The 19,699-nt window shown below is 36.5% G+C and overlaps 1 protein-coding gene across 2 annotated transcripts in view; it reads right to left on the bottom strand.

Annotated features, from left to right (window-relative positions):
- Positions 1-19,699, bottom strand: part of plpp3 (phospholipid phosphatase 3) — a 45,714-nt gene that overhangs the window by 2,606 nt on the left and 23,409 nt on the right. For both annotated transcript variants that reach the window (XM_051138885.1, XM_051138886.1), the window contains exons 3-5: positions 16,931-17,211; positions 15,480-15,537; positions 7,943-8,119 (exon numbers count right to left, since the gene is read on the bottom strand). In XM_051138885.1, the coding sequence (XP_050994842.1) occupies positions 7,943-8,119; positions 15,480-15,537; positions 16,931-17,211 (516 nt within the window). The remainder of the gene's footprint in view (positions 1-7,942; positions 8,120-15,479; positions 15,538-16,930; positions 17,212-19,699) is intronic.

The raw sequence follows: 19,699 nt of genomic DNA, 5'->3' as shown, positions 1-19,699 counted from the left end.
GAAATTACATTATTAAACATTTTAGGAGGACATTTTTTATAATGAGTAAAAGTTTTGTTTTGTTTTTTCTTTTTACAATTTTTTTCTTTGAAATAAATTATAAAAAAAAAAAAAAAATCAGCCAAAACTTTTGAAAAGTAGTGTATATTAAAACACTAAAAAATATAATTTATATCAACTAAATCTTTTAGAAACTAACATTTTAATAGTCAATAGTAAAGGTCAACAATACCTTTAAACTTCAATACTTTTTATTTTTATTTGTTATATACATTTTCAAAAGATTTTTTTTTCAAAGTGAATCTTTTTTTATTCTACATTTTTTTTTTTTTTTTTTTTTTTTGGTTAATGTATTCATTTTACTTCATTTAACTCAAGTTGCAATTCCAGATCCCATTTGTTACTGCAATTCAAATTTAATTCAAATTCAAGAATTGAATTGGAATTTTACAAAGGTCTTATGAATTTAGTTCAATTAAGTGATAGAAATCCCAAAGATACCTATAAACTTCAAAAATGCCTTAACAGGGGATGAGCAACTGCAACAGCAACTAGTCTGAGAAAGCATCATGAATAAGTAACCAACAAATTATTCAGCATGGCCCTACTATGGTTATTCAGAAGCACTGTTGCATGTTCGGCTGGTCACAATGAGTAATATGTCAGATAATATAAAGGCTGGCAATCCATTGTCTGTGACATACGGATGTGTATGAGGTCACGCACTGATAAGAGCGGCCAACTTACACCACACGCCTTTAAAAACATTGAGTCAGTACTAAAGATAAAGAGGAAACCCCTCAGCTCTTTTGTCTCGGTCTTGACTGCGAGGGACTGGGGTCAGTATTAATGGTACCACTTGGCGTGGGAAGAACTTTGTTGTCAAGGAAAGATGCCCGACAGCCCTCTCTTTACGTCCTAATGACATCACTGGCAAAACAGGAAACCGGGGAGGGGAAGAGAGGAAGTGTGCCCTTGGCATTAGACTAGGCGAACTTACAAAGAGCTGAAAATATACAAGTCTGAGTCACGGGCCTTTCATGCCAAAGACGGGATGCTTTCACGGCAATGCGGGCATAGGAGAGGCCTACGGGATATTTAGCCTTCTGTACAGCATGAATGTTACTGAAGCATGCAGAACAGCTGAGCTGGACGGCAGCGGCGTGGAATCACCGATTCCAGAAAGCCTGCCAAAGCGTAAACACACGCTATTTATGAGCGTGTGAAGAGTATGGGGCCAGTGTGTGACAGGAAAAGAGAGCAGTGTTTGGGGTAGCTAACAGCTAAATTGTCCTGACACGTTGCAGGAGCTGCTGTCAGCCACGGCACCCCGGAGCAGCGTACTGCCCTTGGTCGATGCCAAGGGGGAAGAAAAAGCGCATACAGACTTACACACTGAGTTTAAAAAAAGGGATTTCCCATTTGGTAAAGCTGTGACTATCAACAGGTTTGAAAGTGTGTGTGTGTGGAAGGAGATACAAAGTGAACAGAAAGCCATTAGAGTTCTGGAATCATCTTTCCAGCAGCTGTTTCTTGCATATCCTTTCAGTGAAAGACGTTGTGCTCGCATACAAAGAGAGCTTTATCCAAAGGTTACAGCGGATGAGTTCATCCTATAGGGCCTCCTGTGACCGTCTTCGGCCTGTATGAGTGAAAGTACACCAGAAAGATCATGACATTTCCAGAGTGACCTTCACACTGCGATGGAATGACATCAGGAAACTGGATCCAGAAAGATTGTTTGCAATTTTGAAGGATTTCATGGAAGTCAAAAGTTTACATACAACTTGCAGAATCTGCAAATTGTTAATTATTTTACCAAAATAAGAGAGATCATACAAAATGCATGTTATTTTTTATTTAGTACTGATCTAAATAAGATTTTTCACCCAAAAGATGTTTACAAATAATAGTTGAATTTATAAAAATTACCCTATTCAAAAGTTTACATACGCCTGATTCTTCATACCGTGTTGTTACCTGAATGATCCACATCTGAGTCCCTTGTCCCTGCCTGCTGTTCTTCAGAAAAATCCTTCAGGTCCCACTAATTCTTTGGTTTTTCAACATTTTTGTGTATTTGAACCCTTTCCAACAATGACTGTATGATTTTGAGATCCATCTTTTCACACTGAGGGATATGCAACTATTACAGAAGGTTCAAATGCTCACTGATGCTTTAGAAGAAAACACAATGCATTAAGAGATGAAAACTTTTGAACAGAATAAAGATGTGTACATTTTTCTTATTTTGCCTAAATATCATATTTTTTTCATTTAGTACTGCCCTTCAGAAGCTACAGAAGATACTTACATGTTTCCCAGAAGACAAAATGAGTTAAATTTACCCTGATATTCAAGTTCAAAAGTTTTCAGCCCCCATCTTTTAATGCATCATTTTTCCTTCTGAAGCATCAGTGAGCATTTGAACCTTCTGCAAGAGTTGCATTTTTATTTTTTTTTGTGAAAAACGTCGCTTGAAAAATGCACTTGTAGTACATTTCTTTAAAATAAATGCCACCTTGTTTGATATTTTGTTATATAAATAATGCATATTGGTGTATATAATGCTAAAAAACGTGAGCAAGTTTTATAGAAAAAAAAAACTAAAGTGCAAATAGCAATAGATATTTATTATATAGCTATTTACACTAATATATTATATTTTCACTGTGTAAAAATAGCATTTTCTTTGCAAGAATAATAATTATGCTATAGTGTAAGGGTATTGTACTACATTATAAAACAGTATGCAATAATAACGTATTGAGTGTAAATGATAATTTTTATTTAGATTATTAAATGGATCTCACCTTATTGGACAATAAATTATTTCCTTAATTTCATTGATAATAAATGCCTTTCTGATCTGATATGTGATGTGAAAAGGGAGAAGAATGAGCGGATTCGAACTCGGGTCAATCGTGTCAACTACGCTACGCACTTTACCGCCTACACCATTGAAGATGTTATTCAGCTGGCGTCTTTTGTAATGTTGACTAGCCCAACTGCCAACAAGGCGGGTTATTTGCACTTAATGTAAACAGACATTTCATTTAATTATGGCAATTATAATATACACAAAAGAATTTTGTTTTACATTGACAGGGCTGATCCAAGACAGAGCATCTGATAATAGCCAAATGTCTCCATATCTGGAATTTTTGTGTAATTATGTGTTATCACATATGGCATCAGCTGCAGGCCTGCATTTAGTTATACTGTCCAGCATGACTCGAGAGTTGTCTCTCACAATAGGCTTCTTGATGCACTACAACCTCTGACCTGTAATCACAGGCTGCCAATGAACCCGTGTCACGGGGTGAGTGCTTCCTGTGTCATGGCCCTCTGTCTGAAAGTGTTCTTCCACAGCAAACTCGCTCTATTGTGTTTGAATGCCCAGTCAGCACCAGGAAGCTGTTTCGCGTGTTTGTCTAAGCCTGTGTGTGTGTGCTAACCTTATTGTGGTTCCACTAACTGGGGGAAGGATTAAAGAAATAGTTCATCCGGAAATTAAAATTCTTTCATTAATTACTCACCCTCATGTCGTTACAAACCCGTAAGACCTTCGTTCATCTTCAGAACACAAATTAAGACATGTTTGATGAAAGCCATAAGCTTTCTGACCCTCAATAGACAGCAACACAACCACCATGTTCAAGGAAGTAAGGACATCGATAAAATAGTCCACGTGACTTCAGGGGTTCAACGTTAATTTTATGAAGCTACGATTTCATCAAAAATATCTTGATTTGTGTTCCGAAGATCAACGAAGGTCTTACGGGCGTCCCGAGTTCAAATCCCATCTTGAGGGCCGATCCCGTCCCCCTCTCTCTCTCACTCACTTCACTTCCTGTTTGCCCTACACTGTCCTATCCTAATAAAGTGAAAAAAAATTATTTTGCGAAGTTAAAATTAAATAAGCTAAGTAAATAAGCTACTGTACCTTTAAGACATCTACTATATATGTAAATGTGATGTGATGGAACACCCATTTTTAGACAGCTTTGTGTTTTATGACCAAGATATAGATGTGTTTCCTAAAACACATTCTCTTTAAATTCTAACATACATAAAAACACCAAGGCGTCAAGTTGCCTAATATACTATTTTAGCCTCCATCTCTTTATTACACTGTATTATAAAGTGGTTTGACATCATCTACATGGCAAACTAACTGCTCCACCCAGCACTGTCTCATACACATTCAGTTATTCAGACAGGAAATGACACCAAACAATTTGTCACCATCCAACACTGGTGCCAAGAGTCAAAAGATCAACATAATGTACATTTATTTTGGATTCTAGAGCTGGGAGGGCACACTAAGTCCATGTAGAGTCAACTCAAATGAAACTTACTTCTGCTACTTACATTGGCTTGACTGAACTTCTACCGGTTTTCACTGATGGCCACTGGCATTGGTATTCAACTGTGAACAGGTTCATAGACAATATGTCTGGGTGTGTGCACATGTGTGTGGTCTTCCATTGGTTTGGGTGTGCCCGATCCTCAAAGTGCCAAACACAGCACATGATTATGTGTGAGAGTGTGTTGCTTATGTTATGCATGTGTCTTAAATTGTAGTTTCAGGCACTGAGCCACATCGGCATAATAATTGTGGAGACCAAGTTGTGTTTTGGCTGTAGCGCTCTCCAGCGTAACATTAGTGAAGTTTAATAACACTGTTAAAATTTCCTTTCTTTTTACACCGCACTATTTTCAGTTTAAGACAGCCTCCATTGCCATAGCTACATGGAGAGTGCTGTGGCAGCCAGTGGAAACAAAAAGTCAAGCTCAGAGCCTGACATATGGGAGGGAGTGATAGGATATCGGGACAACCATCTTGCCACCCAAGCCAGACCAGAAGCACTTAGCTATGAGCCGTTATCGCTGGAGGAACTGGAATATTGAACATGACCCGCTGTGCTCTTGAGGAACGGTGGGATACTGTTAGCCAGGAACTGTTGCGGTGTGAGAACTCGAGGGGTGCCGTGGATAGAGAAAGAGAGAGTGGGAAGAGGAAAAGGCTGTTTGAGAGCTGGCCTCCAGCTGTTTCCACCCTTGTCTAGTCCTGCAGGAAACACCTCTGCAACTGAGCCTCACGAGCAGCCAACCTCTCACACTCTCTCCATCCATGTCAGCAGCTTAGAAAGTGGGCCGTGTTTGATGACATGAACAAACAGCTCACGCCACTCTCCAACAGGAAGGACCGGAGGATGTGGCTGCAGTCAACAGTCCAGAAAAGACAAAGAAGGAAAATGCGGTTTCTGAAGGCTGATTCTCAAGCGTTCTTTTAGACATTCAGACATCAGAATTTAAACATACGCCAGGCTGCCTGACTTCAGCAACGTAACGTTGTAGCGAATCTTGCCAAAATTTCTGATACAAACCAGGCCAGAGTATTGAATGTAGGACTTCAGAAGCCTCCTTTTGAGATTGAACGAAACTGATGGCCTAGTTAACGTTGTGCTCGGCGTTTTAAGTTTCTCTCGCACGACTGTTCTGAGATCAGTTCTCTGTGGGCATCGCAGTCCAAGAGCACCATGTGAACTGATCCTCTTTAATATGGAACATACAGTAAGTCTGTAATCAGCTTTTGCAGTGCAGCCAAAACTCACCAAGACCTGTAACTTTCCACGGTTTTCTTTGAAGCCAGCCAGTTGGACACCGACCCACAGCACTTACAACCTTTAAACGTCTTTAAACACAAGCCCCTTAAGCAGAAATCAGCACCTAGAGCCAAGCTCAGAAGAATTGCTGCACCTCCACAAACCATGAACTGTCGGAGACTACTTGCTGAGAAGTTTGGATAAGCTGCACCGCCGCCTATGGTGCAAAACCAATGCATGATGTAGGGGGGCATAACTTTTCTTTTAAAGACACATACCTTGCATTACCTCTATAGGCTCCATCTGAGTTTTGGTCATTAGAGATACTTTAATTGGCGCTCTAAAGCATTCACAGATGGCGAGCGGAACAGATTCCAAATGTAGGCTTGTTAAAAACAAGTACATGGGCGCCTTGATCTGTAGTGGAAAGGATCTCATTTCTGCTCTCTTGTTTGTACTTATCTGCTATGTTCTGGTTTTTCATGCTGGGGAGAAACTTCTCCAGGTGTTAAAGACTAGCTCCTACACCTTGAACCTGAAGGGCTGGATAGTGGATAGACAATTTAAGTGAAACAAGATTCTTTCACTAAAATTGTCTTTCTTAATGAGCTCATTAAAGGGGTGGTCGAAAGCCTAAACTGCTCTTGAAAGAATCAAAATGTCAATAAATGACGACGAGAGCCAACTGAAAACTGAACCACACAGGTTAAGCAAATTCAAGGACTGAGGATGAAAAGTTTTGAAGGTTCATGATACCAGTAGAGAGATGTTTGGTGAACATCTGTGGACCATAAAAAGTGTGGCCCTGTCACAGCTAATTAGAGTGAAGAAAGACACTGCTAAGACATTCTGGGAATTGTAATGTTGAGAAACACAACTCAACATCAGTTTCAACATTAACAATTTAGATATTTGTCTTTCAGATGTTGTAGATGAGGTGATATCTGGGGAAGAGGTCTTGGTGTCTTGCCTCCCCCTTATCAAATGGGCTCAAATCTTTGCACTGCCCCCCTTTCCGATACAGATAAAACAATTTCTCCTAAAGAGTAAATGTTCTCCCTCTTTGTACATTCAGTTCCCCTCGACTCAATTTTCCCAAACACAATCCAACTAAGTGAAGCTTTGCTTACTGCAGGGAAAGTCTGGCACCAACAAAAGTGACATGTGCCACAATTATGAAGTGTAAAATTCCTTTTTCCACAACCCTCCTCCTCCTCTTTTCATTTGAGAGTTGGTAATGGTGCAATTGAAGCAATATGCTCTGCATTAGCAAGAAAAAGATTATGCTTCACTCTGATGGATGAGTAATTTTGTGGATAGGGGTGAAAAAGAGAGAGGGTGGGGTCTGGAGAATGTTGTGGTCTGGTACCAGATATTCAGATCCCCTTCCGACCTCAAACCCCGGATGGTCTGCTGTCTTCACTTTACTCAGAAGACATGAGATAAAGACTGTTCCTAATGGTTCTTTTGACAAGTTATCTGATAAATCTGCCTCGGGTTGAGTTTAAACATAGTCATGGACTATAACAAAACAGAAAAAGCAAAACATTTTCATGTTTTAAAATGAAGGCTGGGAAATGGGACAACAAGCTATATTTTCAAACTTGTTGGGTTGTTAATTGCCAACATATTTATAAAAGGAATGTTTAATTAGTTCTTTGGTGTTAACACCATGTAAAAGTGTTTGTTAACCAATATTAGAAAAAAAATCCAGATGTTGTGACGACAACCAGATCAAAGGCCAATGGTTATTAAATGTCATAAAGTACACAATTTTCAGATTGGTTTACACTCATGTTGTGCCAAAAAAGACCTTCGTTCATCTTCTGAACACAAATTAAGATATTTTTTTATGAAATCCAAGAGCTTTCAGAGCCTGCATAGATAGCAATGCATCTGCTACGTTCAAGGACATTGTTAAAATAGTTCATGTGACAGTGGTTTAACCATAATGTTATGATGCATGCTTCGTGGTACGTGGAAATTGTTCTTAAGTCATTATTTGTGCACTTCTTTGCACACAAAAAGTGTTCTTGCAACTTCATGAAGTTGAACATACAGCTGAACCACTGATGTCACATGGACTATTTTAACAATGTCCTTACTACCTTTCTAGGCCTTGAACGTGGTAATTGCGTTGCTGTCTACGCAGGGTCAGACAGCTCCCAGATTTCGTCAAAAATATCTTTATTTGTGTTCCAAAGTTGAATGAAGGTCTTACGGGTTTGGAACGAGTAATTAATGTTAGTTTTTTACATTTTTGGACCAACTGTCCCTTTAACCTTATTTAAGGAAGACTGACATGGATAGAAATACAAAGATGTACTTACTATGCAGTAGGCCACCAGGGCTCCTTGGGCAAAGCCGGCTAGAACGTCAGTCGGGTGGTGCTTATGATCAGAAACGCGTGATAATCCGGTGTAGAAGGCCATCATTAGCAAGGTGAACTGGAGGAGTGGCCTCAGCAGACGGGCGCCTCGCCACGTGAACCGAGACTGCAGGTAGAACTACAGAAACAGAAATGAAAAGCAATTTAAGCAATGGGAACATCTTCATCAGATAATAAAATATGTTAGGGTTAGGGAAATTAGAAAACAAAGGAAAGTGTAGTGAAAAGCTAAAAACCCAAAGTAGCGCTGGAAAGGGCTGAAAAAAAGGATAGTCACCTAAATCCAAGGACTACTTGTAGAGTTTGCTTTCTGAAAACAGGAAGCCTCATTAGGGTAAGAAAACAAATGGTTGAGGGTTACAAAGACAAGGGGAGTATGGGGGTCACGAGGACAAACTGTTGACGACGCTGTGGCGGCCCATCAGTCCTGAAACCCTTCAAACTGGGTCAGTCAAGGACCCTGTACTCATCACCCTCTCGTAACCATCCATCATCACACGAGATGGAAAACTTCCATTACGGTCGAAGCCACAGCAGACAACAGAAATCTCTGAACACACCCTTACACACAGACACTAACTGATAAAACACTCAATCACACAATCTGTTAGACAAAACAAACAATAACCATCTTGAGCTTTGAGCTCCCAAACGAAGGTGTGTACAAGGTCATGTCTGCTTTCCTGAACGGCTCTCTCCTCACACCAAAGGCATTGTTGTGCGTATAGAGGAAGGAATCCCTCCCTGAGGATGTTTGGGAGTTGGAGTTTCCTTACTGGATGAAGTTCTCAGAAGATGCGAGGATGGGTGTGCCTACACAAGTAGACTGACAGCTCTCCGAGTCTCCAATTTTGATAAATGACCCAAGGCGTTTGGATTTCTGGAGTATTTAACTAGGCGGAAGATTAGAGTTACTGCCAAAATGCGCCAAAAATGTTCACGCCACCTTAGAGGCAGCAAGACCGAAGATAAATAGAGGCTTCCTCAATCCTTTTTAGTTGATCTTATCTCATAAAAACATCCCCTCAGAACGGAAGGATGGTAGCGCGATAGCATCTAAGAGTGTTTATGTGCGGCTGTGCGCTTGTGCCTCAAACCGATTGGAATCAATATATGGCCTGCTGTCTCATTATTTCAATTTACATTGTGGCCCAAAACAGGAAGTGCTTAAAAATATACCGAAATGCCTGAATCAGCAATCGTTTTTTCCTCTCACGCTACTGTATATGAGCTGTTGGGTTTACAGCTACCTAAATAAAAGAGTTATACTTTACAGATGACTGACTGAAATGGAGAAACTTGGTTGATTATATGGCTAAAGTTCATGTGAGGCAAAAGATAAATAAATAAATTCATACTCATGTTCATTTCATTCCAGCTTGGCCTCAGTGTTGGCAGTAAAGAGAGAATTTCTAACCAGGCATCTGTAGCTATTTCGACCACAGACTTTAATACGCTTGGCATTCCTATGCCGAAAAAAGTTCCTGCGGAGAACTTACAAACAAACGTGTCAATAATATCTTTGATCAGGACATGTGAATGCAATGGAATGCTTTTTGACCGCAGATCTGTGGCTTATGGAGACAGAGGTCTGTCTGCTTATTTCTTTCTGACGTGACAGTAAATTAAATCAGAAAAGAAAATCAATAAATTAGAATTGTTAAAATGAAGAACTGGATGAGTAATCCCTGAGGTTTTCCCTTCCTCTTTTTTTCAATGGTCTTGTTTTGTTATTGCCTTTTAAGTTTTTTCTCACATCACAGATGACAAACTGAGAACAAAATAATTTTATGTTTACTGTTCGATTATTCATGAAGGCTTTGAGCATTTTCCAACCTAATAAATAACAGCTAGAAATAGCAGTTTGGTTCTCCACAATTCAAGGATTAGTTCACTTCCAGAGTAAAAAATCCCTTCTAATTTACTCACCCCCATGTCATCCAAGATGTTCATGTCTTTCTTTTTTCCTTCTTTTGAAAATAAATTAAGGTTTTTGAGGAAAACATCCCAGAATTTTTCTCCATGTTGTGTACTTTAATGGTGATCAACGGGCTGAAGGTCCAAATTGCAGTTTCAGTGCAACTTCAAAAGGCTCTACACAAGGGTCTTATCCAGCGAAGCGATTGGTCATTTTCTAAAAAAATACAATTTTATATACTTTTTTTTTTTTTTTTTTTTTTTTACCACAAATGCTTATCTTGCACTAGCTGGACTTTACTATATACGTAATCATGTTGGAAAGATCACGCGTGGTTAGTTCTTCGCCTGTGTTCAAAAAGGTAGGGTAGGGTGAAAAACTCCATCTCATTTTCTCCTCCAAAGTCGTTTTATCTTTTTTTTGTAAAGGTTATTTGACTTTCATGCACATTTGTTTTGTAAACACTGGGTCGGTTAGTTCCGCCTACATCACGCGTGACTTTTCCAACGTGATTACTTAATGCGTGAAGTCTAGCTAGTGCAAGATGAGCATTTGTGGTTAAAAAGTATATACATTTTAAGAAAAAAAAAAAAAAATGACAGATCGTTTCAATAGATTAGACCTTTATTCCTTGGCTAGGATTGTGTAGAGCCTTTTGAAGTTGCATTGAAACTGCAATTTGGAGCTTCAACTTTTTAATGGAGAAAAATCTTGAAATGTTTTCTTCAAAAACCCAAATTTCTTTTTGACTGAAGAAAGACATACATGAACATCTTGGAACACATGGGGGTGAGTAAATTATCAGGAAATTTTTATTCAGGAAGTGAACTAATCCTTTAAAGAACTGAGTTGACAGTGACTTTTTTATGCTCTCTTTCACACAACAGTGAACGTTGCGCAATGAGTGTAATGCTATCGTCATTTCTCTTTAAAAATCAACAAGTGACCACAGCACAAATCAAAAAGAGAGCTCTGGTATATGTTGGACTGTGAGAGGTCATGGAAGGGTGACGTCCGACACACAAGGAGTCCTGCTGACGCGGATTCTCTTTAGCTGTAAGCCAGCACGTCTGAGTCTGGAGATGTAGAGATGAGTTCTGTGACTTCTCCAAACTCTTAAAGTGGCTCTGTTCCTTAGGGCGAGAGTGGGGTCCTCTCCACACGTAGGCATCCAAACGCTGATAAGAACAGCAGACCCTGAGGGCTCAGATACAGCCCGTCAAATCTGCCTCTTAGCATCTTGCTATCAGAGCTCAGATAAGCCAAACGTGCCGCAGACGTTGTGGGATGTATATGGCTCTCTCATCTCTGTGCTTCGGAGGTGGTGGCAGCAGGAATGGCAGACGGTGTGGTCTTAGATATTCCAGCGACATCCGAACTCAAAACAAAAACACATACACGCCCTGTGCCCACGAGAAGTAACACACTCTTGTGCAGATAACATGCACCGTCCCATTGACAGTCTCTGTTTAGTTCCTCCCTGCAGGCCATATGGGTCATACCATCTGAACTGATATTAAGGTATCAAATGGGACAATGGAAAAGATCATGGTGGGATATTAAAGGATTTGTTTTTTCCTCATATTTTTTTGTTGTTTAAAACTATTTTTTCCCATGGTAGTCATTCTTTTCAAAAGTTTAAAACACTTTTGCATTATATTGCGTATTTTGTAAAAGAAATTCATACAGGTTTGGAACAATATGAATAAACTATTCCAAAGCCAAGCAATTGACTACTTCAGGTCATATAACAAAGCCACAAAATGGCATGTTTAGGCCAACTTGGGATGGGAAACTGAAAAAGCAAGAGCGATGTGGTATAATAAATCATATTAGCTTAACCAAAAAGGTGAGTGCGAGGAAAACTATACTCTCATTTTGCAATATTTTGAAAGGAAAGGCAAGTTTTTCATGGCGCTGTGCGTGGTTTTGTGGGTCATTCTGAAGTGTATTTGCATTTGAATCTTGCCAGTTCTGGTAGAAAACAGTCAAAGTTGACCGCTAAAGCCTTTTCTGTTCTGACCTCAGGCCCAAAAATATTACTCCAAAGCCAACGCAGCCATGTTTAATGACCACAATATAGAGAAATTAAGCTTGAAAACAGCAGGTAGAAGATTTGCCTATGAGTAGCTTGTGCTTGTTTCTACTCTGCCCATGGTTCTATGGTCACAACGGCTTACTAGAACATCTTGTGTCACCATGTGGTCCGAGAGGTGCAGTGATGCAGCAGCCAAACCAGAATTCATTGGACTATGAGTTTGGAGGTCATAGAAAAGCTAGGAAATACCCTGTCCACAAAATACCCACATACACTTGCTCTCCAGAACAAACTGATATGCTGTTTCAATCCAATGAGCACATGAGGTTGACCAGCCACTCTGGTATTGAGCTGCATGGATATTGTGGCTCACTACAGCTCTGAAATACACCATTCAACCGCATAAATGTATAGTACTAACAGTCACTCTAGGGGGCAGAGCTTAAGCTGACGACAATCTCAATATCTGAGGAACGACGCTGTGAGGAACACATGGTGATGGACCAAAAAATTTAGATAAACCTGAAGCATAAATAACAACTAAAAAGTAAATAAATCTGTACCTTTTTAAAAAAAACTTAAAAACTAAAAATCTTTTATGAATAGATAGTTCAGAAGAACAGCATTTATCTGAAATAGAAATCTTTTGTAATATTATAAATGTACATTTTGATCAATTTAAAGCATCCTTGCTAAATAAAAGTATTAATTTCTATAATTCCTCCCACCCAAAAAAATTAAGTAAATAAAAAATATAAAAAAATACAAGCTCCAAGTTTTTGAATGATATAGTATATAATGTTACAAAAGCTTTTTATATCAGATAAATTCTGATCTTTGGATCATTCTATTCATCAAAGAAGCCTGAAAAAATTTACTGGACTCACTATTGATAATAATAATAATAATAATAATAATAATAATAATAATAATAATAATAATACATGTTTCTCAAACAGCAAATCAGCATATCAGAATGATTTCTAGTAATGATTAGTAATGATGCTGAAAATTTTGCTTTGATCACAGGAATAAATTACATTTTAAAATATATTTAAATAGAAAGCAGTTATTTTAAATAGTAAAAATAGTTTACAATATTACTGCTTTTGCTGCATTTTGAATCAAACAAATGCTTGGTGAGCAAAAGACAAAAAAAACAAACAAAAAAAAAAAAAAACATGAAAAATATTACTGTTCAAAAACTTTTGACTGGTAGTGTTTTGGAATATATATTTTAGAAAATGGTCATTTTAACTGACTAATAACAAATTATTTTTTATAGTATTAAAAACAATAAGAATTACTATCATTTATAATACAAACATAAAAAAAAATAAAAACAATAAATAATGTATTCCTGTCCAAATTAAAACATTTTAGCAGCCATTACTCCAATCACATTATCTTTCAGAAATCATTCAAATTATTACTTTTTTTTTTGTTTTATTATCAATGTTTAAATATTGTGCTGCTTGATATTGCTTGATATTGCTTGATTTGTAATTTCAGTTTTCTTTGACAAATATAAAAAAACAGCAGCAGTTTATCTGAAATAAAAATCCTTCAAAATAAAACTGCTGTTCTTTTAAATCAGTAGTCACATTTGATCAAATTAATCCTTCCTGAAAAATAATATAATATATAGTATGTAACTAAAAGTTCAATAAATTACCAAACTAAATTAATTTCATAGTTTTATGTAACTTTCACAAGTTATGACAACATTTATTGTCTAAATATTAAGCTGCAAATAATAGAAAATGTATATTAACCTAACAATGAAAAAGAGAAATCAATCATGTTTTAATTTGTCTCATTATCCATTGTTTTAAAAATAGACAATGATCTAAGAAAAAGTAAAAGTTTAAATTTAATAGAGCGACTTAAAAATGCAAATATTAAAACTATGAAAGAAAAGTACAGACTTAATGGAAATTCCTCTTAGTTTCTATGTAACCACTAAGGTTTTTACAAGGAATATCATAAGCTGAAGTGAGCTAAATTTATTAATATGTGTCAGTGACGAAACAGGTGACGAAACATTTGTGATTCATTCACAAATTTGGTAAGAACAAAGACCAGTCTATTTTTAACCAGGGTTATGTTTGTGCAAATAAAAGGGGATCACAAGACTGGTGTGAGCTCTCATTATGACTTCAACATCTGACCCATGAAGCATGACAGCTAGACTGAGAAAATTACAGGGAGAGAGGCCAAGAAGGGTATCGCTTGATCAGCCTACTCAGAAAGCATTTGTTTTTCCCATTCTCCAGATTTATTCAGCACTGTAATTTTGTTTATCACGCTTTATGCTTTGATATCTCGAAACGTACTCTCCTAGCCTTTCATTTTTAACTTTGAAGGCCAAGAGCAGATGTTAAAATAATCTTAGAGAGTCATCCTGTATCTTAAAATAATCGTCTATTCACGTTTGTATTTTATAATAGATTTCACTACACTTTGGCTATGGCTGTGAGAAATCTAGCCAGGATTTCTGATAACATCTGACAATTTGCCCCTCAGAGACAAATGCAGCCTTTCAAATCAAAATCATAATTTAGACCCAAAATTGCTGTCTGCTTCCTGGAAGAACTCAGCTTTTTAAAATCCTGTTTTTCCAAATTCTTGCTTTTCTCCATGAATAATAAGGTGTAACACTGGCTGACATCTCTCCTGCCTTGTGGCCAATCACAATGGTTTAAAATACAGCACGTCTATGTGTAAAAACTGATTGTTTTAGTCACAAAACACTCAACAGAACCTTCCAGGGGTCTGGTTCTTAACGTACTGCTTCCTCTCGCATAGGAAGTGCTGCACAGGCCAGCGTTTCGGGCGTCAGGCCCAGCTGTCAAAGTCACACATTAATTTAATGGTTGTTTTGAGAGTATTAGAAACAAACCTGCGTGAGACTGAACAGGTTTGCGACCTCAAACACACTTTAACGCACATCTCTCAAAACACTGAGAATGAACATCTGGCAACCTCCATTAGCCGAGCGGCTCCACCTCCTGCCATCTGAAAGGTGAAGGGGCCCATGGAGATGCTGATGATTTAGAAAGAAAGGATTAGAATAAAAGGAGGGAGGAGCGTGTGAAAAGTCTGCTGCCTTTGAAAGGCTTTACATACAGTGAGAGACTCTAGGTGGCTGAGTGAAATCTGCCTTTGTGTGTATGCAACGCTATATTGGAGATTCTGCATAATTAGTGTAAAAAAAGGAGTGTGATCCATTCAAAAAGAGAATATAAATACAGCATAAGGAATGAGAGAGAAATGAAGGACAACTTCAGAGAGGAGGAAAGTCTATACAGCTGCACAAATAAAAACAGGTGGAGTGTGTCCATCCGGGAGATGAACAAGGAAAATAAGGGTGACCCACATTTCAGAGACCCACAGAGGAGGGTGAAAGGGCGATAGAGGGTCTCTGTTTCATACTAGACATAACAGTCATGAATGAATGGCTTTTTAGTAAAATAATAGAAGTGTGACAGTGTAAAAGCACCACACTATGTATGTACTTACTGCAAGATACAGCATGGTGTACATCGAAAATGAAGCATGTCCAGAAAAGAAGGATTTCCTATAGGAAGAAAAAAAATTAATTAACAACGCGTTTTATTATTAAACACACAAAAACATTCAAATTTATTTGTCAAGTTTCTATGATGTATGAAATTGACTTATTTATTTAAAGTAAACATTTTAGTTTAGTTTCAGTTTAAATTACATTTTATTGTTTTTGAAAGTCTGCTCACCAAGGACCAAGGCTGCGTTTGATAAAAAACATAATATTATAATATTTTATTACAATTTAAAATCTTCAATGCTCACCAGCTTTATCTGATTAAAAATACAGTAAAACAAGAATATTGTGAAAGTTTAAAAAACAGTTTAAAAATCTTTAATGCTCACCAAGGCTGCGTTTATTTGATTGAACATACAGTAAAATAAATAAATAAAATAAAATATTTAGAGTTTTGAAAAGCATTTTATTGTTTTTAAAAGTCTTTAATGCTCACCAAGGCTGTTTAATAAAAAAAAAAAAAAAACTGTAAAAACAGGAATATTGTGAAAAATTATCTAAAATTATGAAAAATTATTTAAAATTCTTAAAATTCTAAAATTCTTACCAGGGCTGTGTTTATTCGATTTAAAAATACAGTAAAAAATAATAATAAATATAAAACATTTGTAAATCATTTAATTGTTTTTGAAAGTCTTTATTGCTCACCAAGGCTGCACTTATCTGATACAAAAATACAATCAATTTTTTTTTTTTAAACATTTTATTGTTTTTGAAAGTCTTTAATGCTCACCAAGGCTGTGTTTGCTAAAACAAAATACAGTAAAAAGAAATATTATGAAAATTTTAAATTTAAAATCTTTAATGCTCAGCAAGGCTGCATTTATTTGATAAAAAATAAAGTAAAAAAATAATAATAACAATAATTTAACATTTTTAAAAACATTTGATTGTTTTTGCAAGACTTTAATGCTCACCAAGGCTGCGTCTGATAAAACAGCAAGAACAGTAAAATTGTGAAAAATTATTAGTTTAAATCTTTTATGCTCACCAAGGCTGTTTATTTCATAAAAAAAAAAATAAATAAAAAAAGAATACATTTTTAAAAACATTTTACTGTCTTTAAAACTCAACAAGACTGTGTTTATTTGACACAAAATGCAGTAAAAACTCTAATACTGTGAAAAATTATTAAATTTAAAATTGTTTAAAATTTTAATATATCTTTAATGTAACTTATGCCTATTATGGCAAAGCTGAATTTTTGGCATCATTACTCCAGTCTTCAGTGTCACACGATGCTTTAGAAATCATACTAATATGCTGATTTGGTGCTCAGGAAACATTTATTATTATTATCAATGCTGGAAGCAGCTGTGCTGCTAAATTTTTTTTTTTGAAACTGTGACATTTTATTATCCCATGTGCATGTGAGTGTTAAATATCTCACCTGGCTTCTTGCACTTTGCTGGGATCTCCAAGACATTTGTACTGAGTAATATATCCCAGAGAGCAGTTGATGGTAGAGTAGTCAGGCTGACAAATGGCTAGGAAGTGCGGCCTCATCCGTCCAACCGAGACTTTGGCGATGTCTGTGATTGACTGGCTGACGGCGCAGCCGAAGATGAACACGCCCACTTGTCTGTAAAGGGCGGAGACATATGGGTTTCCCACGAATGACTTGGAGCCCTGGTTCAGGTAATGGATCCTGTAGCATTCGCCAATCACAATCTAGAGGAACGATTCATTTACAACGAAAAACATAAATCACTGATAGCTGAGATTAATATTACACACAAGCTCTGTTCCAAAACCTAGCGAAATTCTAAGAAAAAGCCAATTCAAAAATTCAAATGTATCAAGTGTGATGCTCAGAACTACCGCCTACACTGTAAAAAATAAAAAACACAATTTGTTGAGTCAGCTTAAAATAATTTGTTACCCTGCTGCCTTAAAATTTTAAGTTCAGTCATCTAAAATAAGTTTAGTCAACTTGAAATGTTAAGTTGTCCTAAGTAACAACTTAGATATTTGTGTTTGCTAAACTTAACAGATGGGTAAGTAACCCAGCTGCCTTAAAAATTTAAGTTGATTCAACTCAAGTATCTAAGTTGTCACTTAGTATAATTAAACATTTCAAGTTGAATAAACTTTTTTTGAGTTGACTGAACTTAAAATTTTAAGGCAGCCAGGATACAAATTATTTTAAGTTGACTCAACATATTGTTTTTTACAGTGTATATAGTGTTCCAAATTGCTCTTTTTTTGTTTCAATGTTGGTTAGGATGCCTATGTAGGCAGCTGCCTATATAGGCACTAGTAAGCAAGGTTTTGGAACAAAGCTAAATGTCATTAAGATCAAAAAGCGATGGTGAATTTGTGAAGTCATACCACAAACATTAATGTGTCATTGTATATCACAAGATTTCAGTGGTCAGGTGAAGGGCATGCAGGGTGGAGTTAGACAAACATGCAAATTAAGTACCATTTATTAAAGCACATGAATCAAAAAAGCAAGAAGAAATGAGTGAAAGAAATGAGAGAAAACGAGTAACTTGAGTTATGACTGAGCATGGCCTGCCCATTGCTGGTGATATTTTAATGATATGGAACGTATTATGCTTCTAAAGGTTATGGCTTTTTAGAGCAGTTAGAGTATGGGATTTGAAACCAGTGGGACGTAAATTTGAGCAGAGAGGCATGGGTTATGAAGTGTATAAACCATGCCTTAATGAGATATTTACTATCACTTGCTCTCTTTTTTTCTTTCCTCTCGTCGGACTGTAGAGGAACGCTGTTGTGGTGGTAGTGAAGAGTGGGACTGCTTTCCCTGAGGCCTAACCAAACTAGGACTGGAGACACTGCTAATTAACTACAGCTGTGTGAGGGGTGCCAACACACACACACACACACACACACACACACACACACACACATATATATACGTATATATATGCGCACACAGTCCTTGTTTTAATCAGGAGAATTGCTGAGCATGGGAACATGTCTACCCCAGACAGTGAGGCATGCATGTCTCCTTATGGGATCTCCATGGAGTCATGGTTTGGTGTCATGCCAGTTTACAGGGGCTTTTACTGCAAGACCACTTCCCTCATCTCCACCACTTTATTTCACAAGGGGTTCGCCTGGCATCATGTTGAATTTTTGTTTTCAGATATTGTCTTGGAGTTTCACAAGAGCTAAAAGTAGGTTTGATGTTGTATTTTTTCTTGTTCTTCGTCGAACATGTGTTCTCCAGGTGACTAGGTTCATTTGTAAGAGGTTAACCCTTCGGCAGCTGTCACAAAAGCTGTGAATGTCTGCTAATTCTACACCTCAGCAGCTGTGGGGCAGTTTAATCTCTTATCCAGATTTATCTGCACTCAAATTTAATTTTGTGAGGCTTTTAGTTAAGGTGTTTTTTATTTATTTTAGTGCTGTCAAACGATTAATCGCAATTAATCGCATTGTTTACATAATAGATGTACTGTGCATATTTATGTATATATAAACACACACACATACAGTATATATTTTGAAAATATTTACATGTATTTACATGTATATAGTTATATTATACTACTTTTATTTTATTATAACTTTTATTTTGTATGCGATTAATCGCGATTAATCGTTTGACATCGCTAATTTATTTTGTAATTTTTCTATCTCACAAAATCTGTCAAGAACATATCCTGCTCATATTTCAAACCAAAATCAAAATGAATAAAATAATCTATAAATACGAAATAAGATAAATATGAACGTTTAGAAAAAGCATATTTAGGACCATTATGACTATATTTATTTATTTAGCATTTTGATATTATTTTCATGACAATTAATCATATTTTCCACCCAAATTCTCAGTTACACTTAAGAAATTTTTGAAAATAATTATAATTATAATAATTATGAAAATAATTATAATAATGATGACAAAAATGCAAAAAAAAATCCTTAATTGTTTTCTTGACATTAAAATATATTTTAAATGACTCATTTTGTAATTGTTTTGTAATTAAAATTAATTTCATTAATTACTTAAGTAATTTTTTAAAACCTTGTGAAAAAGTTAAATGAGCACTTTAGAGTATTTAAAAAACAAAACAAACAAACAAAAAAAATTACTTGCAGGTAATATTCATTAAAGTCACTTAGGTATACAGTCTAGTGCTGTTAAACTAATCATGTTAGTTAAATTAACTGTTAAATTAAT

Source organism: Labeo rohita, chromosome 20 (assembly GCF_022985175.1).
Source record: "Labeo rohita strain BAU-BD-2019 chromosome 20, IGBB_LRoh.1.0, whole genome shotgun sequence".
In the NCBI taxonomy this organism is placed as follows: domain Eukaryota; kingdom Metazoa; phylum Chordata; class Actinopteri; order Cypriniformes; family Cyprinidae; genus Labeo; species Labeo rohita.
The sequence above is the reverse complement of the archived record's forward strand: the minus strand, read 5'-3'. Positions and strand labels throughout refer to the sequence as shown.